The 20,819-nt window shown below is 38.1% G+C and overlaps 1 protein-coding gene across 7 annotated transcripts in view; it reads left to right on the top strand.

Annotated features, from left to right (window-relative positions):
- Nucleotides 1-20,819, top strand: part of LOC114667831 (hemicentin-1-like) — a 314,465-nt gene that overhangs the window by 68,150 nt on the left and 225,496 nt on the right. For all 7 annotated transcript variants that reach the window (XR_007933768.1, XR_007933767.1, XM_051920622.1 and 4 more), the window contains 3 exons: nucleotides 9,042-9,153; nucleotides 9,378-9,417; nucleotides 17,696-17,729. Coding sequence is in view for 5 of the 7 variants with exons in the window: in XM_051920622.1 (XP_051776582.1) it covers nucleotides 9,042-9,153; nucleotides 9,378-9,417; nucleotides 17,696-17,729 (186 nt within the window). In the remaining 2 variants the exon portion in view is untranslated. The remainder of the gene's footprint in view (nucleotides 1-9,041; nucleotides 9,154-9,377; nucleotides 9,418-17,695; nucleotides 17,730-20,819) is intronic.

Below are 20,819 nucleotides of genomic sequence, written 5' to 3'. Positions count from 1 at the left end.
GCTTTGTATGTGTTCTATCTCTAGGTATGTCAGAGGACCGAGACTTTGTGAAGTGGGGTCCAGCCTCACGTGGGGAGGTAAAAGGGGGGGTGTGGGGGATAAGGGGGGGAGAGAAAAAGAGCAGGCTATATCTAATCTATCCTTTTAATCCTTATCCTACCAACATAACAACAGGCTGCATGGCAATAACTCTTGGGGATATAGGAAATTAAGGTTAAATCTGTCTCACTTCCAGTTAAGACTATAAAATGACATCAAAAACTCAGAATCAATATCTCCATGATGGGACAGTCAACTTTGTGAGCTGGAATGTTAAAGGCCTGAATCACGAATTAAAGACAAAACAAAGTACTCTCTCACCTAACAGGTTTAAACGCTAAAATAGTATTTTTACAGGAGACCCATTTACTAATCAAGGATCAGTTCTGTCTGCAAAAGGACTGGACTTGCCAAATGTTCCATTCTAGCTTTACAAAGAAAACTAGAGGGGTGGGAATTCTCATATATAGAACAGTCCCATTTGTAGCATCAGATATAGTATCTGATCCGGAAGGGAGATATGTGATGGTCATGAGCAACTTATTTAACTGTAAAATGATTTTGATAAATGTTTATGCACCTGTGGGAAACAGCCCGGACACAGAAAGGCGGACATCATTTAATGGGAACTCTGCGGGCCGAAGGCACTCCTCCAGCTCGCGCAGGGCCCCCGGTAAGGACAGAAAGTCAGCTGACGGTGGGCCTACCTGTCTGTCAGCAACACACGTCGGCTGCTTCCTGTAGGCCTTTCCCTCCAGCCCAATCGAGTCTCTCCCTGGCACGTGATGGACATTCCTTCGTCCCGCCTCCATCCACTCATCGGCGGGCCCGCAAGACACACCATCCAATCCCGTGCCTGTCACAGGGAGGGACTTCCGGTCCGCGGCCATTTTGCTCTACCTCCTGGTGCTGTGACAAGCCTCTGGGCAGCTCTGCAGCTGCCACGGCTTTTTGAGCTGCAGCGACTCCTCCTTGGCAGCTCTCCCTGCTGCCGCCGCGTGCACGAAGTGCCACAGAGCGACATGCGCATGCCACCGACGCGGATCCGGGCAGCCTGTAACACAAAACACACGCGGCCCCGTAGGGCTGGTCGCTGGCAAGCAGGGAACTTACCTCCCAGGTCCCGTCTGTCCGAGGAGATGTCCTCGGTGTAGCCTCGCTAGGCGACATGTCGTCCCGGGTGCCTCCAATGACGGTGCGCTTGTAGGAGCATGCTGCACCCCTGCACCGCCCGTTGTTTTCCCGCACCAGGGGGAAACGACCCTTCTGCGGACCCGTGGCGGTCCCTTGGGTGAATCGCTCCCGCGGGGTTGTGCGTGGGCCGCACCTGCAGCGCGTATGTGGGTTCCGCTGCTGCACCGGGCCGTCCACAGACTGATTTTTAATACAGGTCTCGGTCCAACTGGATGGACCGGAATCCTGCCGACTACGCCACTGTGGGAAACAGCCCGAACACAGACAGGTGGACATCGTTTAAAGTCCAACACACGTTAATTTCCAAATCAAAACACACAAACCCAGTGCCGCAGCATCAATCACTCCACAAGTCCAGGCTGACACACAATGCCTTTCTTCTCTTCAGGCCACCTCGAAATTCCGGGTGTCCCTGCTCCTCTTCCCCCCAGCATTTCCTGGTGTGGCTGAAGTGCTGAGATCCAGGGCTCTCCAGGCATTGGGGCGGCCCCTGGCGGTGACCACGGGCTTCTACAGGGTTGAGCTTCAAAGAAGTGTACCCGTGGTCCCCACAGCAACCAGGGCGGTCGCCCCCTCATGGTCTGGAGGAGGCGTGAGCCCTCCTCCGGTCCTCTTAGGCGTCCTGGCTGGGTACCACCCCCAGCCGCATGCCACACCACCTAATGTCGGTGATAAGGAATTCATACAAAACGTATTTGCATCCATCCCCAATGTGAACACTCATGAAATTATAATGACTTTAATTGTGTTTTAAATCCACTCTTAGATAGGACTCCTGTCACAGGGGGGATGACATCTAACACTGCAAAGATAATTACACATTTTGTAACTGACCCCAATTTATCAGACCCCTGGAGGTTTCTAAACCAAAACTCAAGAATATATTTTTTCTACTCACCAGTACATCATTGCTACTCAAGAAAAGATTATTTCTTTATAGATAATAATTTCTTGCCTACGATTAAATCTTGCAACTACGATGCTATTGTTATTTTCGACCATGCACCTCTGATCTTGGAGCTAAAATCACTGTGCCCCACACACTCACCTCGTAGATGGCGTCTTAACCCGCTTCTATTAGCAGACGAGAACTGTACAGAATTTATATCCAAACAAATCAGTTTCTTCCTAGAGACAAACACTTCCTTTAGAGGTCTCTGCAGGAATACTCTGGGAAACTCTAAAGGCCTTCTTAAGAGGTTAGATTATTCATATCTTTCCCACAGGAATAAATTAGAAACCAAGAAAGTATCAGAACTAAATAGCAAAATTACTAGAATAGATGAAGAACATGCCAGGCTTCCAAGCGAGGCTCTAAATAGGAAAAGGCAGGCTCTGCATTCAGAACTCAACCTCTTGACAACTAAAGAAACTGAACAACTAATTTATAAATCCAGACATCATTACTATGAACACGGAGAGAAAGCTAATAAGCTTTTAGCTCAACAAATCCACAAGCAAGAAGATCGCAATGCAATCCCAGTAATCATCAACACGAACGGAGACAAAATCATTGACCATTAAAATATAATGCACACATTTAGAGACTACTATACATCCTTATATTCTACTGAGTTCAAAGAAGACAACACACAATCTAATGCATTTCTGGATAAATTACAGTTACCACAAATAGATACTTTTAGTGCGGAGGAACTGGATAAACTTCTGGCGCTATCAGAATTACTAGATGCTATAAAGTCACTTTAAGGCGGGAAAGCAGCAGGCCCTGATTGCTACCCTGCAGAATTTTATAAGAAATTCTCCACTCAGCTAGCTCCCCTCCTATTAGCAACATTTACAGAAGCTAGAGACAATCAAATTCTACCTCAAACTTTTCGCCAAGCATTAATCACCGTCTTCCCTAAACAAAATAAGGATTTATTACAGTGTGCATCATACAGACCAAGTTCACTTCTGAAAAATGATGTTAAGATACTGTCAAAAATCATAGCTAGAAGGATGGAGAAAGTGCTGCCTTCGGTAATATCACAAGATCAAACTGGATTTATCAAGGGTCGACACTTATCCTCCAATCTTCAACGCCTGTTTAATGTAATATACTCACCAACAAAGTCAAACACCCCAGAAATATTATTATCATTGGATGCAGAAAAAGCATTTGACATGATTGAATGGAAATACCTTTTCACTACATTAGAGAAATTTGGGTTTGGCCCGAACATTTGTGCATGGATCAAACTACTGTATACCAATCCAGAAGCTTCAGTTTGTATTAACAACATTTGTTCAGACTACTTTAAATTAGAATGTGTTACCAGACAAGGATGCCCCTTGTCACCACTGCTATTTGCAATCGCCATTGAACCACTGGTGGTTCACTGTCGAAATGCTGATCAGATAAATGGGATTATCAGAGAAGAACTGGAACAGAAAATTTCTCTATATGCAGATGATATGGTACTGTATATATCAGACCCACAAAATTCTGTGCCTGCAGTCTTAACAGTACTTACAGAATTTCAAAAGATCTCTGGTCTCAGAATTAATTTGAATAAAAGTGTACTCTTTCCAGTGAATTCTCAAGCACACAATATTAGATTGGACACCTTCCCTTTTATCAGTGCAGATCAGTTTAAATACCTAGGGGTAAACATCACAAGTAAGCACAAAGCTCTTTATCAACAAAATTTCACCATCTGTATGGAAAAAATTAAGCAAGACTTGCATAGATGGTCAACCCTTCATCTCACTCTAGCTGGAAGAATTAACGTTGTTAACATAAATATTCTTCCTAAGCTTCTTTTTTTATTTCAAAACATTCCAATATACATCAATAAATCATTTTCTAAGCAAGTAGATTCAACAATAACCTCATTTATTTGGAACTCAAAACATCCATGTATCAAAAGAGCGACCCTACAAAGACCTAAGGCAGAAGGTGACTTCTTTATATTCGCTGCTTTGTGCCCCAATAAATGCAAGGTATCAGCAATATACTAATAACCCAATTGTGCTTCACTCACTCAGAATATGGAACCAATGTAGAAAGCATTTTAAGATGGAGAAGCTTTTATCTGTGGCACCTCTGCAAGAGAACCACCTCTTTCAACCGTCGCAAACATATACAGTTTTTAATATCTGGAAAAGATTTGGGATTAAATTGCTCAGAGATCTTTATATAGACAACATCTTTGCATCCTACGAACAATTACATTCCAAATTTAACTTTCCAGCTACACATTTCTTTCACTATCTTCAAATTAGGAACTTTGTTAAACAGAACCTGCCCGATTTTCCTTATCTTGCACCCTCATCCACGCTGGAAAAAATATTGCTCAATTTCAAGGACTTAGACACAATCTCTGCAATATATAAAACTATTTTACCGTCCCTCCATTTCAAAGATCCAAGAGGACAATGGGAAAAAGATCTCTTAATTAATATATCAGAAAAGGAGTGGAAAACAGCAATGCAGAGACTTTACTCGAGCTCCATATGCACAAAGCATACAATTATTCAACTCAAAATTATATATCGAGCACATCTGTCTTGCCTAAAACTGTCCAAAATGTTTCCAGGGCAAGATCCAACCTGCAAACGCTGCAATCAAGTCCCACCCCACTGGGTCACATGTTTTGGGCCTGCACCAAATTAACATCATTTTGGACCAAAATTTTTAAGTGCCTTTCAGACAGCCTTGGTGTCACAATCCCTCCTAACCCATTAACAGCTGTGTTTGGTGTTCTTCCAGATGGGTTTAAAGTGGAGAAGGACAAACAAACTGTGATTGCACTCACTACACTTTTGGCACGCAGACTTATTTTGCTAAACTGGAAGAATCCTAATGCTCCTCTTTTAAGTCAGTGGGTAACTGATGTTTTATATTATTTGAAATTGGAAAAAATCAAATATACAGTTAGAAGTTCTGTACAGAATTTTTTTTAAAACCTGGCAGGATATAATCAATACAATTTTAGAATAAGCTCTTAAAGCACCAAGGAAGCAATTATCTCCACATCTCTTTTTCCTCTCCATTCATCTCTACTGGCCTATTAAACTCATCAATTTAGATATGTCTACAAGCCCTCTGTTGGCCATGCTCTCTCTCTCAGGGGTGGGGGTCGACTTGTTTTTTTGTCCTATTTTCAGTCCTCTTATTTGTAAAAATTGATTGATTTGTATGAATGATTACAATAAAATTAATTTTTAAAAAAATAAAGAATTAAAAAAATATGTTTATTTTTATTATTTTTATTGTTACTAGCGCTTTACATTGGAATTAATGGGACATGAAACACCACCAGAAAATAAAAGCCTAAAACTTACTGAATATGTCCTCTAATGAGTTTTTTTTTTTTTTTTTTTTAAATAATGCCTTCTGTGCTCTAATGCATGTTTGTGACAACCAAAGGGATCTTGAAATAATTATTTTATTCCATACTCATGGTGCTAGCTTTCTTTAGAGTTAGGTAGGATATGCTTCTCTTCACTTTTGTGAGTTCGCACATAAATAAAAAAGTAAATCAAAACAAAACCATCCATGTGGCACAAACAGTGTATTGTGGTTCTGATCTGATATGGAGGAATCCCTTCTCTCAAGGGTGAATGTTTAGAGAAAGACTACAAATGCTGAGGTAGCATGTACTGCTTTTTTTCTGTTTAAATGGCAGAATCTCTTAAAATGAGTGTCTTTTTGTTTAAAAATAAAAATAGCACGTATAAGCTATTTTAGTATCCTTTAAGAGAGACTTGAAGGTAGAGGAGTGTCATCAGGAATTTCTTTTAGGGGATGCGATTAAGTTTTGACAATACTCATATTGCAATAAGCACACATAGTGAGAATGATGCTGCTTTTATTTATTAACTATAAGCAGTCACATTTCAGTAACACATCTTTGATACCAAAATGATGCTGGCAAATATCATGGATCGGTTGCCTGGATCAACCCATGATTCATTTATTTTGAGTCTAAGTAGTGTTTATCAGACAACTTACTGAATTTACTGTATGTAATGGCTGGCTTGTTGTTAAGGTAACTGGCTGAGCCCTCAGTGTTTCATATTTTCTATACTAGGCATTGTAACAGTAATCATGCCATTAAATGTGTGACAATGGCTACCCACCAAGACACTGGCACCTTTCGCTTTCCCCAATCCCTCAGATTGCAGAGGGGCTGCATTTCAGTGGCATGCAGACCACAGGACTCCTCAAATGCAATTGGTAGCGGCTGAATGCGTCAGATGGGAGGTTCCTGTACCACCCTGCAGCATCACTATTGCATCAGATTCGTTAGTATAGTCCATGTATGGATGTTTGAGGGTGGCAACCTAGCAGTGTTCAAGACGTGTTCACTTACGCAGATTTACAAGATGATTTATTGAGTTAAATTGTGAATAAATTGTGTGTATGCCAGGTTTTAAAAATTTGATTTTTTGACGGTGGCGCAGTGGGTAGCGCTGCTACCTCGCAGTTGGGAGACCTGGGTTCGCTTCCCGGGTCCTCCCTGCGTGGAGTTTGCATGTTCTCCCCGTGTCTGCGTGGGTTTCCTCCGGACACTCCGGTTTCCTCCCACAGTCCAAAGACATGCAGGTTAGGTGGATTGGCAATTCTAAATTGGCCCTAGTGTGTGCTTGGTGTGTGGGTGTGTTTGTGTGTGTCCTGCGGTGGGTTGGCACCCTGCCCAGGATTGGTTCCTGCCGTGTGCCCTGTGTTGGCTGGGATTGGCTCCAGCAGACCCCTGTGACCCTGTGTTCGGATTCAGCGGGTTGGAAGATGGATGGATTATTTTTTGTTGTACTAATTTTCCTGCTTTTTTGGCATGTGCATATTTTCACAATAGAATCCATGCAAAGATTTATAAATGAGATCCCAAGAGATGAAACATAATCAAAACTAGAAACAGCTCACAACCAAGAAAACAAGGCCTAATTGCTAAAAAGAAAGCAGTCAGAGAAAAAAAACAAAACATTGTAAACCTGCAATTTGAGGGAAAAATTCACACTACTTTCATTTGAGTTTTGCATTCAAATCACTGATTCAAATATATCATCATGCCAGTATTTACGAGGTTGTGCTAATACCATAGGATGCAGTGCCATCCAAAACCATGCTTCTTGGCACCCGAGAGCAGCATGCTGGGAAAGGGGAATCATAACATGGTGGTGCACATATGCAAAACAGAATAATATTGTGACACCATGAAATAATAATTGTGATCAGGAAACATTATAATGCAAAATTAAAGGCACAGAGATGTTCTATAAATAAAGAAACCCATATTTCAACAAGTGGTTTTGCTTGGAAAAACATATTCTAAGAGAATTAAATTATTCACGTGAACATCTAATAACACCACTGTTGGAGTATAAGGTTCTAGTAATGAAATACCTTGATTTTAACATGCCTTAGTCAACTTGCTGCATTGACTGTTTGTCAGGGAGGTATCTTGTCATATGTTAAGTCACCACCCATGGCAGATTTATGGACAGACGTTTTCACTCTTTAAATAATTAAATTGCTGCTTATAATACTGTTTTTATGTTCAAAAGATAGTCTACAAAACTCCACAATAAAGCACAGGACACTTGTCACGTCTCTTCACAAGTATTAAGTGATTAAGGTCCAGACTTTATTTTTTCTACATCATTACTGCTTTGCTGCTCATATCTAATAGGTCTCCAGAATGGGATCACTATTTGTACCTCTGATACTGCTATGAACCTGTGAAAAATACACTGCATGGCCATATATTCAGTCCACTTTCAGCACTCCTGGTGCACTGTTATTGTTCAGCCTCAGCTGGATGATCCAGGATCATCCATCTATCCATCCATTATCCAACCTGCTATATCCTAACTACAAGGTCATGGGGGTCTGCTGGAGCCAATCCCAGCCAACACAGGGCACAAGGCAGGAAACAAACCCCGGGTAGGGCGCCAGCCCACCGCAGAGGATCATCAGTTGTATAAGATATTTATTCAGTAGGAAAGGGTTAATGCCAATTATAACAAAAAGTGTATTCTAAAAGTGTGAAATGAAAACATTTTTAGAAATAAATAAAATTGTAAATATTATTAAAAATTTAACACAGAACTATTAATATGGATTTTGCAACACATCAAAATAGCCAAAGTTAAATAAACTCAACTGATAAACATGTATTCACAGTATATGTAAGAAGATGTTGCACACAAGCATTAAAGTAAACCTGATGATTATGCTGGGTAGTGTTGAGTACCGTTTGGTATTTAACAAAGTAATCTAATCATAGGGTATGCTGACAGTAATACTTAGTTAATAAAAATTCTTTACATTTTTATATTTTGAAGTTTGAACAGCTTAATTTACAGTGGTTTTGTCTATTAATTTGTTTTGACACATTTTATTTTTATTGTACATGAGAATTACTTCATAAAGTATTGATATCATGAGTTTGTGTTCTACTAAATTAACAATTTCCTAGCTTTATTCTAACTAGTGAACCTTTATAAATTATCAAACAAATTCCAATATATTTTTTATCTTGATTTCAATATTAGTTTAATAAATGTAATGAATTTAAGGATTACACAATTTATAATAATTCTTTTTGAATCCCTAATAATAGCATAAATATAATAATTATGATCAAAAATCCAGATCATTGTTAGTAACAGAAATAAACTTTTTGTTCTCACACTAAATTCATTTTGAGAAAAGACTTGGTGAACTGGGGTTAGGGATTAATATTTCAGAACAGGTGATTGATACTTATTCAACTAGTTTATTGATTTTTATAAGGTATTTACATTTTTTTTTGTCATCAATCTCTTCTTTAGTGATAAACCTGCTTTCTTATTTACAGCAGGGAGTGACGTTACACCGAATGGAGATCTGTCAGCGGGAGCTATTGTGGGTATTACTATCGGAGTAATTTTGTCTGTAGCCATTATAATAGCTTTGATTGTCATTTACTGGTAAGTTTTTTTTTATTTAATTTTTTTAATTGTCTAATTGCTCTATTATACAAAGTGAATTTAGAGTTAAGGTTACAAATAATAAAAATTAAAATAAAAATTGTGCTAAAAGGATTTTCTGAACTTGAAAAAGTGATAAACATTCATAGTTGTTTTTTGAAAAACATTAAATATAATTCTAGTATCAGACTTACAGTTAAGAAATCATTCTTCTTTCTTGGCAGTTGTCAAGATCAAATAAAAGCTATTCTGGGATGGAAAGAGGTAAGCAATCCACTCCATGTCGAGAGGCCGCATTGTTGTTAACCTAATCTTTCTTTTTACTCAAGTGCATAGGGACACTAGCTGGAGGGAGACTGAATTCACGTCATTTTCCTCCATTAATGCATTGCCCCTTAGGGAGCGCCACTATTAAGAATTAGAGGACACCGGAAGAGGGTGTTCATTTCACTTCTCTGAAAATCACAGCTCTGCGTGTTCTGACGAAGCAGAGTGATTTTTATTTCAGGATCAGAAGATGAAACGAGAACAAAACAGAATTCACAATGGGGTCAAAACCAAAGAGACAAATTGATCTTTAGCCTAGCCAGAAACATGAGACAAGAATCAGAATTGTACACCAGAAAGTATGTCAGAAAACCGAGATTGAAAATATAGAGATGTGTATGTTAAGTCTTTTAGTTTTATCCAAAACATGGGTAGCCGAATGGCACATAAATGGAGACGGGTCCAGCTGCAGACCTCCGCAGCTCTAACGATTCAGTAGCTGTGCTTGACTGCCAATTGGATTGTAGATTTTTGTCACTTGGTTTACTTGACTTGAGTCAGATAAGCCTCCCACAACTTTAACTGACATATAAAACAAAGTGACAGCCTCCTCAATGGAGTGGAGCTTTGGAGGTCTACAGATACACTTGTATAAATTGTTCCACCGATAACACCACGCGAGCATGCTCCCAGTTACTTTTTGGAGTTTGCCTCGGCAATGACCTACATGAAAGTTTCAAAACAGCACTGAACTTCAATATTCACAATGCCGCCATGATAAGACATTAAAAACAGCTTAGTCCAAAACCAAGATAGGACCAAATATAATAAATACTTTAATAAAATTCCTCGACCTCAGAAATTGTAGAATAATTATCAAGACGTCCTAAAAAAAACAAAAAAACAATCACAATTCACAATATTCCAACCCTCTTAAGGAATGGTCTCTGTTCATGCCCATCAGGTTTCTGTGGAAATCGAGCATAATATCTCACCCAAAATATACTGATAAATGTCAGTCACAAATGACTGGAATACTGCAGGCACATTAGTCAACCCATACAGCATGACATTATATTGATAATGTCCAGTTGTGGAATTGAAGTTTTTTCCCATTTGTCCCCCCTCCCTAATACGGATTAAATCATATGCCCTCCTTAAATCCAGTTTTGTAAAGATTGTGGGCCCCATTACATGATTATTTTATTCAATAAGAAGGATATAAGCAGAATTGCATGTTTATTCGTGGTTGCTATCTTATTCATTCCACAATAACTGATACACAATCTCAGACCTCCATCCTTCTTTCGCACAAAGAAAAATCCCACCGCTACAGGACTATCTGACTGTGTGATAAACCTGTTTCTTAGGTTTTCCTCAATATATTTCTCCATAGCCTTACTCTCAGGCTTGGACAAGGCATAAACTTTCCCTTTAGGAAGGGGAACATCTGGTAATAAAGTAAAAGCACAATCATACTTTCTGTGAGGTGGCAATTTTAAAGATTCATCCTTACTGAATAAATCCTAAAAATGCTGATACTCAAAAACTACTGAGGTATTGTTTCCAAGCACAGTAGGGGATTATGAGCCTTCATTAAGGCATTTTCCTTTACAAAATATACTTCACTTAACAATGTTTTTCTTTGACCAATCAATTTTGGGATTATGTTTCTTTAAATGGGGTATACCCAAAATGATTTGTGGAATGCATGATTTTAACACAAAAATGGAGATAGTTTCATAATGTAACATTCCAGTTTGGTGTTTAATTAATGGTGTGATATATTCCAATATTCCCTCCCAAAGTTGTTTCCCATTCACTTAAGGTACTCATGGTACAAACTTAAGTGGTAACACACAAAAGACTGACCACGAATTATGGTTTATCCATCCCTGAAGAGCCACTTTTACTTTTTTTGTATTTTCAGACTGGAATTAAAATCTTTAAGATTACACGAGGCTGAAGTTGCATACTTATTCACATCTTATTTTTCAGTTTCATTAAGATTATTGTTACCCTTCGTATTCTTCTCATACAATAAATAAGTTCATTTCCAAGTTCTTTCTTTTTTTATATATTTTTAACTAATTACTGTCTTTTAACTCCTATTAATAGCTAAGACAGGGAGCTTCATATGGTACTATTGACAGTGATGTATGTTACTATTAGTCATTTTTAATAATAATTACCTGTGATACACGTTAAGCTTACTGGCCTATAGTTGCTTGGATCTACTCAATCACCCTTTTCATCTTAAATATTGGAAACTACTCTGTTACGTATTCTTTCAAAAAAAAAAAAAACTTTGTCACAGACCCCCCCACCACTAACACACATCACTTGATGCAATATTCATCTCACTTGAATTGGAATTTGCTGTGCATGAAATCTATTGAGCCACCACAAACCTATTTAAGCTATTTTTAACTCTACTGTAAAGTGCTGTTAAAAAGCAAGTATTTAAGAAAGTCTGCTATCATATGTATTTGCATTCTGTTAGTGTGATACTTTTGAATATCCCTCATTTTTACAAGAATATTTAATAAACACAAATGTGATAACTGACTCTTGGATGAAGTGAATAAAAAATGTAAAATGCTCCAACATTCTTACTAGTTAACTTAGTCATTTAATGCACCTGAAACTTATGCCATGCGTACTTATATCCTGAGCTAAACAACAAGTCTATCATTTCTGTAATTTGCCTGTTCTTCAGATTTAAGCATTAGAACATTAGAAAGACTGAGAAAACAGGCCATTCAGCCCAAGAAAGCTTGCCACTCCTATCCACTTCATTCCTTCAAAATAATATCAAGTTGTGTTTTAAAGGTGCCTAAAGTCTAACTTTCTGCCACACTACTTGGTAACCTTATTCCATGTGTCTATAATTTCCTGTTTGAAGAACAAATTTCTAATGTTTGTGCGAAGTCTACCTATAACATGTTTCCAAATGTGTCCCTGTGTTCTTGTTGAACTCATTTTAAAGTAACAGTCTCAGTCCACTGTACAAATTCCTTTCATAATTTTGAACACTTCAGTCATGTGTCCTCCACATGAGGTCTAACCAGTGTGTTATAAAGCTTCGGCTTAACCTCCTTTGACTTGTAATCTACACATTGTGCTATATAACTTAACATTCTGTTAGCCTTCTTAATGATTTCTGAACACTGTTTGGAAGTTGATAATGACAGGTCCACTACTACTCCAAAATCTTTCACACTGTCAATTTTCAGACCTCCCATTGTGTATTCAAAGCTAACATTCTTACTTCCTACTTGTAATATTTCCATTAACTTTTATCTGCCACAAATCTGCCCAAGCCTGCATGCTGTCCAATTCCCTCTGTAGTGATTTAATGGATTCAAGATTATTTAACAGTCAATCTAGCCTGGTATCATCTGTAAACTTAGCCAGCTTGTTTTCGTATGCCACAGGGGACTGTACTTTCTCCGGTCCTGTTCAGCCTATATACATCGGACTTCCAATACAACTCGGAGTCCTGCCATGTGCAAAAGTTCGCTGATGACACTGCTATCATGGGCTGCATCAGGAATGGGCTGGAGAAGGAGTATAGGGACCTAATCAATGACTTTGTTAAATGGTGCGACTCAAACCACCTACACCTGAACACCAGCAAAACCAAGGAGCTGGTGGTGGATTTTAGGAGGCCCAGACCCCTCATAGACCCAGTGATCATCAAAGGTGACTGTGTGCAGATGGTGCAGACCTATAAATATCTGGGAGTGCAGCTGGATGATAAATTAGACTGGACTGCCAATACTGATGCGCTGTGCAAGAAAGGACAGAGCCGGTTATACTACCTTAGAAGGCTGGCGTCCTTCAACATCTGCAATAAGATGCTGCAGATGTTCTATCAGACAGTTGTGGCGAGCGCCCTCTTCTACGCAGTGGTGTGCTGGGGAGGCAGCATTAAGAGGAAAGACGCCTCACGCCTGGACAAACTGGTGAGGAAGGCAAGCTCTATTGTTGGCATGGAGCTGGACAGTTTAACATCTGTGGCAGAGCAAAGGGCGCTCAACAGGCTCCTATCAATTATGGAGAATCCACTGCATCCACTAAACAGTATCATCTCCTGACAGAGGAGCAGCTTCAGCGACAGACTGCTGTCAATGTCCTGCTCCACTGACAGACTGAGGAGATCGTTCCTCCCCCAAACTATGCGACTCTTTAATTCCAACCGGGGGAGTAAACGTTAACATTTAACATTATACATAGTTATTGTCTGTTTTTCACCTGCATTATTATCATTCTTTAATTTAATATTATTTATTGTATCAGTATGCTGCTGCTGAAGAATGTGAATTTCCCATTGGGATTCATAAAGTATCTATCTATCTATCTATCTATCTATCTATCTATCTATCTATCTATCTATCTATCTATCTATCTATCTATCTATCTATCTATCTATCTATCTATCTATCTATCTATTCATATCCAAATCATTTATATATATTAAAAATAGCAGAGGCCCTAACACTGACCCCTGTAGGAAACCACTCTTAACATAAGCCAATTCTGATAAGATTCCTCACACCATAACCCTCTGCTTTCTGCATCTGTGCCAAAAGTACACCCATCTGCAATCAACACCCTGAAATCACACTTCTTTTAGTTTGATTCCCAACCTCTCATGTGGCGCCTTATCAAATACTTTCTGAAAGTCAAGATAAATAATATTGTATGCACCAGTCTGATCATATACAATAGTTGCTTCCTCATAGAATAAAAGCATGATAGTTAAACATGACCTCCCTTGTCTGAACCCATGATGACTGTTCAGAAAAACTCCTTTTTGTGCCAAGAGATGCTCAGTCTTTTCCTTAATGATTCATTCCATTAATTTACCTGTGATGCACATTAAGCTTACTGGCCTATAGTTGCTTAGATCTACTCAATAACCCTTTTCAGCTTTTCAAGAACTAGAATAAATATTATCTGGTTCTGGTGATTAGTTCAATTTCAACCTATTTAATCTACCTTGTACTTCTCCCTCTAAAATTTCCAAAATTATTAGTATCTCCTTAGTAGTCCCTCTTACCACTGGGAGGTTATCCACGTCCTCATATGTGAAGACCTCAGAAAAATGCAAGTTTAGAGCATCTGCTTTTTCAATTTTTGTGTTTCTTATTTCTCCTTTACTATTTCTGATAACTTCACCTCTTCCTCGACTAAAATACTGATAAAATCTCTTTAGGTCATCTTTACACATCACCTGTGGTAGTCCTCCCGAACTTCCTTTTTAGCTCCCCCTAATATCCTTGTTAAAGGTTACCATCGTACTTTCATATGCCCTACAATGCACATATATTAGAGATATTAGTCTTATTAGACTTCTACAGCTGTTTTTTCTTTGTAGCTTCTTTTTTAACTCCTTACTTGCCCCCAGTGGAGTTTTTTCTAATTCCCTACTAATTACACTTTTTGAGACATACCTTTCTTGCATTATTTATAAAATAATTTTAAACTGTCTCCACACTCGAAAGCTTATCTCAGTTTATCCCTTTTAGACTTTGATTTTACCCTACCAAAGTTAAACTTAACAGTTTTAATCTTTGCATCAGCGCTCTATCAAAATATTTAGAATTGTAATATATTATGGTCTCACAACCCTAGTAGTTCAATCACCTCTACACCCTCAATTCTGTTCTGGTTATTACAAAATACTAAATCTAGATAGGCTTCTGCCCACATTAGTGTTTTAGCATGCTGTGTTAAAAAACAGTCACTGATTACTTCTACTTCCCCAATTCAGCAACCCTAAGCTTGAGGTGCTGGATCAGCTGGCATCTTCTGTAGACATAGCCTTCAAGGATGACTGACTCCTTCAAGCCATTCTCTAAAAGTCCAACATCCAACGGGACTTGTGCCTCAATTTTAAAATTTGGTTTTGGATTACTAAACTACTCAACTTTTTTAATTAAATTTAAATAATAATAAATAATAATTCATTACATTTATATAGCGCTTTTCTCAGTACTCAAAGCACTATCCACAATGATTAAATGATTTAACTTAAATTATTACAATCAATACATTAATAGAATAAAGAACTACTGCAGTTGTTTAACACCTTCTGACCCCTTAGGCTCCCGTAATACTCTCCCCTTGACTGCTAGTTGTATGTTTTTAGTTGAAGTTATTAAACTTCATTTCTTCCCTGTCTGTAATCTTAACTTTGCACCCCACTTTTTACTTCCTTACTTTGAAGCTCTCCACTTAGATCATTTGTTTCTCCTTGTATTAATGAACCCTTACACTGTCACTGTCTTCATTTTTCTAGCTTTCCTGACCACTAAGAACTGATCTATGAAGTAACATTTTTTACACACTACTTCCTTCTTACTGGTAAAACTCACTTACTGGTATCAGCCTCTGGTTATTTCACTTGTCTGTTTCTTCTGTCGCTTGTGCCTGATTGTTTCTCTCTCGCTAGATGCCTGTTTATATACCACAAGCCCCTCTCTTAAAAACTTTGAAGTTAGCTGCCTACCTGTACTTAAAATATATGTTTTCTTCCTATGGAATGAACATATGTGTCCTCACTTTCAACTAGTGTTAGTATGGTTCTTTTCAAGTGCTAAATGGTGCTGTATTTCCAATTATTTTTTTATATACCTAAACTTCTTCCCTTTAAGGAATCATTGTTATTTTAACTATTCAACACTACATTTTCCCAGTTATTTGCTTATAGACTTGCTGGTTTCAGGTGCCACTTTCTGTTCTGCCTTGTTAACTCTAGATTAGAATACAAGTAGCAAGAGCAAGTACAATTAAAAAGCAACTTAACAAATGCTTTCCAAAACACTCAGCAAAAAAAAAAAAAACTAATTTTAAACAACTCTCACGCAGCAGTAACTCAGGCCACACTTCTTCCAATTCATCTGATAAGGATGATGTTAACACGTCTCAGTCTCCAATCAGTTGTCTCCTCAGACTAGAATCACACCACTCTGTGCATACACATAGATATCTCTGTTGATGTCTACTAGGTAACTTTCCTCATAGGCCAAAGCACAATGATTTATTTTGGGCATGTACCAAATTAGCATCATTCTCGATAAAAGCCTTGATAGCCTTGGTGTCACAATCCCTCCTAATCCATTAACAGTTGTGTTTGGTGGACTCCCAGATGGGCTTAAAGTGTAGAAGGACAAACAAACTGTAATTACCTTTACTTCACTATTGGCACATAGACTTGTCTTGCTCAACTGGAAGAATCCTAACTCACCTCTGTTAAGTCAGTGGGTAATTGATGTTATATACTATTTGAATTGGATAAAATCAAATTCGCTGTTACAGGATCTGTTTAAAACTTTTTAAAACCTGGCAGGATCTAATCAATAATATTTTAGAATAAGCACTTATATTGGGGAGAAAGACTCCTTTCCTTCTAAACTACTCTTAAAAGTTTTACTCTGGCTGTTGGCCTTTCTGTCTTTCTCATGGGCAGGGTTTGAATTTAATTTAGAATTTAATTTTGTTAAGTTTGACTTGATTATATGGAATATTACATGCTTTAAATAAATTCAATAAAAGTAAAAAAAAAAAAAAAAACATTTTTATGTTGGAGTCAGAACATGAAACAAGAACAAAATGCACTATACACCAGGGTAAAAATGAGTAGATGATCTGTTGCCAAGCCAGAAACATGCAACAAGAATTAAAGTCCCAAACTGGAAAGTAAGTCAGAAAACCAAGAATTAAAATATAGAGAAACACATGTTATTTATTTTACTTTTATCCTAAACACAGATACCTAAATGGTACATAAATGATCTCTTAAAAGGTTTGCACCGATGTCGTCATACGAGCATGCTCCCGAAAACTTCAGGTAGGTTGACTTGGCCCCTGCCAATGTGAAAGTCACAAAACATCTCAACCCTTCAATATTTAAAATGACGGCACAGTAAGTTGAAGAATAAAAACAAGATAGGATGAAAGAAGTCCCAAAAACTCCTCTGGAGAGTACAAAAAATTAATAAAGAAAATCAATTGCAATACTGAAAAGTGTATTTAAATTTCAAATCTTTTTTTTTTGTTTTGACTTATGGGAGTACTTTTGCACCCTTGTGCGCCTTTAAATTTGAACCTTTTGCCAACTGTTAAATGATTGCCATTGTACAATAAATTCAAAAATAGATCAAGCAACATAACTAACTTTTAAAATGTATAGGTCCTACTGAATCTGACATGCACTGCACAATAATGAGAAATGTATAATGTTGTTCATTTATTTTGTATTACACAGGGAGTAATCAAAATAATATCTGAAAAAAATGAAGGTAAGTTTCAATGTATACTATTTGTTGTAAATTACTGAATTGCAATCCACTCTAGTAATACAATAAAAATTCACAGAGTTTAGTGTCAGAATTCCATAATGTGCTCCCACTTATTCATCTTAACACTGAATTGCAATCCACTCTAGTAATGGATTGCTGGATTGCCATTTAATCAGTTTATTAATGGACAACAAAGAGTCGCCTTTACTTAAATTGAGTTACAAATTGGCATGTAAATCTGTACCTATTTCAATCTATAAATGATATACAGTATTTAGGAGCCTAGCTTATACTTATACTTGGATTTTTCTTCTTTATTTAAATATCTACAGAAAATGTTTTATTTTCACTTTGGAAATGTATTGTTACAGCATAAGAGTTCAAATTAAAATACTGAATGGATAAATATGTATACAAATGCTGAATACTTTTGCACACCAATGTACAGTATATTAAAGATTATCACACAATTGAATGATTGGCTTGGAAAAATTTTGCCTTCTCTAAAAAAACATATTGAACATGCAAAAAAGAGCACAAGCCTCTCTGTATAATTGTGGCACAAGCTTACAATCTGCTGGCCCCCATATCAAATTAAAAAATTGTTGTTTTGGCTTAAGGTGGCAAAACTTAAGGGTACATCTTTGATGGAGGTTTAGTCAAAGTGCAATGTTTGAAAGTTACTGCCATACTTCATTTGCCCCACCCACAATTCAAGAGGCAAATACAAGCTTTCTTGGATTAGCGTGATGCTACCAGCAGTTTATACCCCATTTTTCAGAGAGTACAACACACTTGATTGATTTGATGAAAAAGCATACCCATAACACGGTGGACTACAAGGAGGAAACCATTAGGTTGTTCAATGGGTAGGATGGCAAAGACAGCACCGCATTGTGGAACACGCAGAGCACAGTTAGACACATAGCAAGCTCTGGTCATCCACTGTATTCAGCTCATCTTCAGTCATTTAAACTTCATCCTTGGAACTAAAGAGACCTAGAAGAGACAGTGAAGCCAACGGTGTGCAACTGTACCTCACTATAAACAAAGGCACTCACAAGTGAATATGTCATCTCACCCACCTTTCTTCCACTTCTTCCTTCCTTTTATTTAATCCCCTTTTATCACCCTACCACACCTTCTCAATCCTTTTTTATTTATTCAAGACCTGAGGTGATGTGGCAGGTGTAGATGTACTGGAATCCCTAGGTACAGATCTGCACACCGGCAGCTCAGGCTTTATGGGTTGCTGTCCAATGATAAAGAAGTACTGGCTTTTGGTAGCCACCTGAGTGACTGAGCAATCCTACTCATGGATGCACAGCTGACCTTGAAAGTGACAGAAATGGAGCCCTGAAAATTACTTGCTTTATCTTTAACCTGGCCAACCTATCAGAACTGATGGGTACCCCATATCAAAAGAAACACATAAGGAAATCAATTAAGAGTTTGATCATGTTGGATCATGGTTGAGAGACCTGAGAGGAGATTTGTGGTTAAGAACTTACCTGGTGCAGTATTCAGATTGAGGAACTTAGTGAGACATGCCTACCTGAAGAAGGACAGCTTACTAAATCAGATGCAGACTATATATATTTTGGAGCAGTCCGCAAAAGGAAGAATACTATGAAGTAGGTGTGGGATTTGCTATCAGATCCAACCTCATCCACAAATTTACTAAACTACCAAAGGATAACAACAATTGCCTAATGTCACAATACTTGCCAACCCATGGAAAGAAACATGCAACACTAGTAAGTGCAGTTGCACCTACACTGACTATCTCTACGAAGTGAAGGACATATTCTATGAGAATTAAACTCTGTCATTACAACAGAACTACATACTGACTGCTAAGATCATCATCATAAGTGATATTAACCCATTTATGCCGAAGGTTGAAATTTTTGAGTTTGTGCATGAAATTCACATATGTTGCATAGAAAAATATAAGGAACAAGAATTTGAAGAGAAAAAAAATGTATTACATTCCATTGTTGAGTTATGTGGCATTCCAAAATTGGAACACTAGGCAAATCCACTTCTTACATTATACATAACATATGTTACTCCAATGTGACTGTTGTTCCCATAATGGAACACAAGGCATAATGTATGCTCAGATTATGAAGCATTGGAGGAATTATTGGCAGATACAGCATTCAGGAATGTAACAGCAACAGACCTCTCCTTTTGAGGTGGTGTGCAACCCATGATCTTTTGATTACCAACACCATATTCTGTCTGCCTGCCTGTAACAAGGCAACTTGGATGCATCCTCATTTAAATCACTGGTCTCTCATTGATTACATCATTACCAGAAGAAGAGATAGACAGAACTTCAGGATTACTAAGGCCATGTGCAGTGCTGACTATTGGAGAGACCATAGAATTGTCCTCTACAAATCAGCTTAATATTTCAACCCTCTCATCACACAGAGGGCATGCATTTGGCAAAGTGCCTGAATATCACTAGTCTGAAAAATGAAAAACAACAGCACAAGTCTTTGCAGAAAATCTGGACAATTGTCGACTGATTCTAGGGACACAGAAGCCAGCTGGTGCTCTTTCACAAACCTAGTCTACTCTTGTGTTGCTGAGACCCTTAGACACTGTTCTTGCAGACAGAGGACAGATCTGATGAAAACAGTGAGAAAATTCAAGCTCTTCTAAATAAGGAGAATCTTCTGCATACAGCCTACTTAAATGACCAGTAGAGAAAAAAAACCTTAGGATGATGAAAGATATATAGTTGAGCAATAAAGCTGATGAAATACAAGCATTAGCTGTCAAAATTGATGTGGAGAACTTCTATAATACCCTCAAAACTATTTATGGGTGAATGTCCTCCACCTCATCCCCCATCCTCAGTGCTGATGGAAACAGACTCACCACTGAAAAGGCTAAGCTCCTTGAGCAGTGAACTGATCACTTTGAGAGTAAACTAAATTGTCCCTCCAATATAATTGATCAGGCCATTGTGTGTCTTCACGAGGTACAAATCAAAAAGTCCTTGGATGAACCTCATTACCTTCATGAAACCTACAAGGCTATTAAGCTCTTCTCCAGTGGAAAGGCCCCTGGTGT

This window comes from Erpetoichthys calabaricus, chromosome 17 (assembly GCF_900747795.2).
Source record: "Erpetoichthys calabaricus chromosome 17, fErpCal1.3, whole genome shotgun sequence".
NCBI lineage: Eukaryota > Metazoa > Chordata > Cladistia > Polypteriformes > Polypteridae > Erpetoichthys > Erpetoichthys calabaricus.
This window is presented reverse-complemented; position numbering and strand designations above follow the sequence as displayed.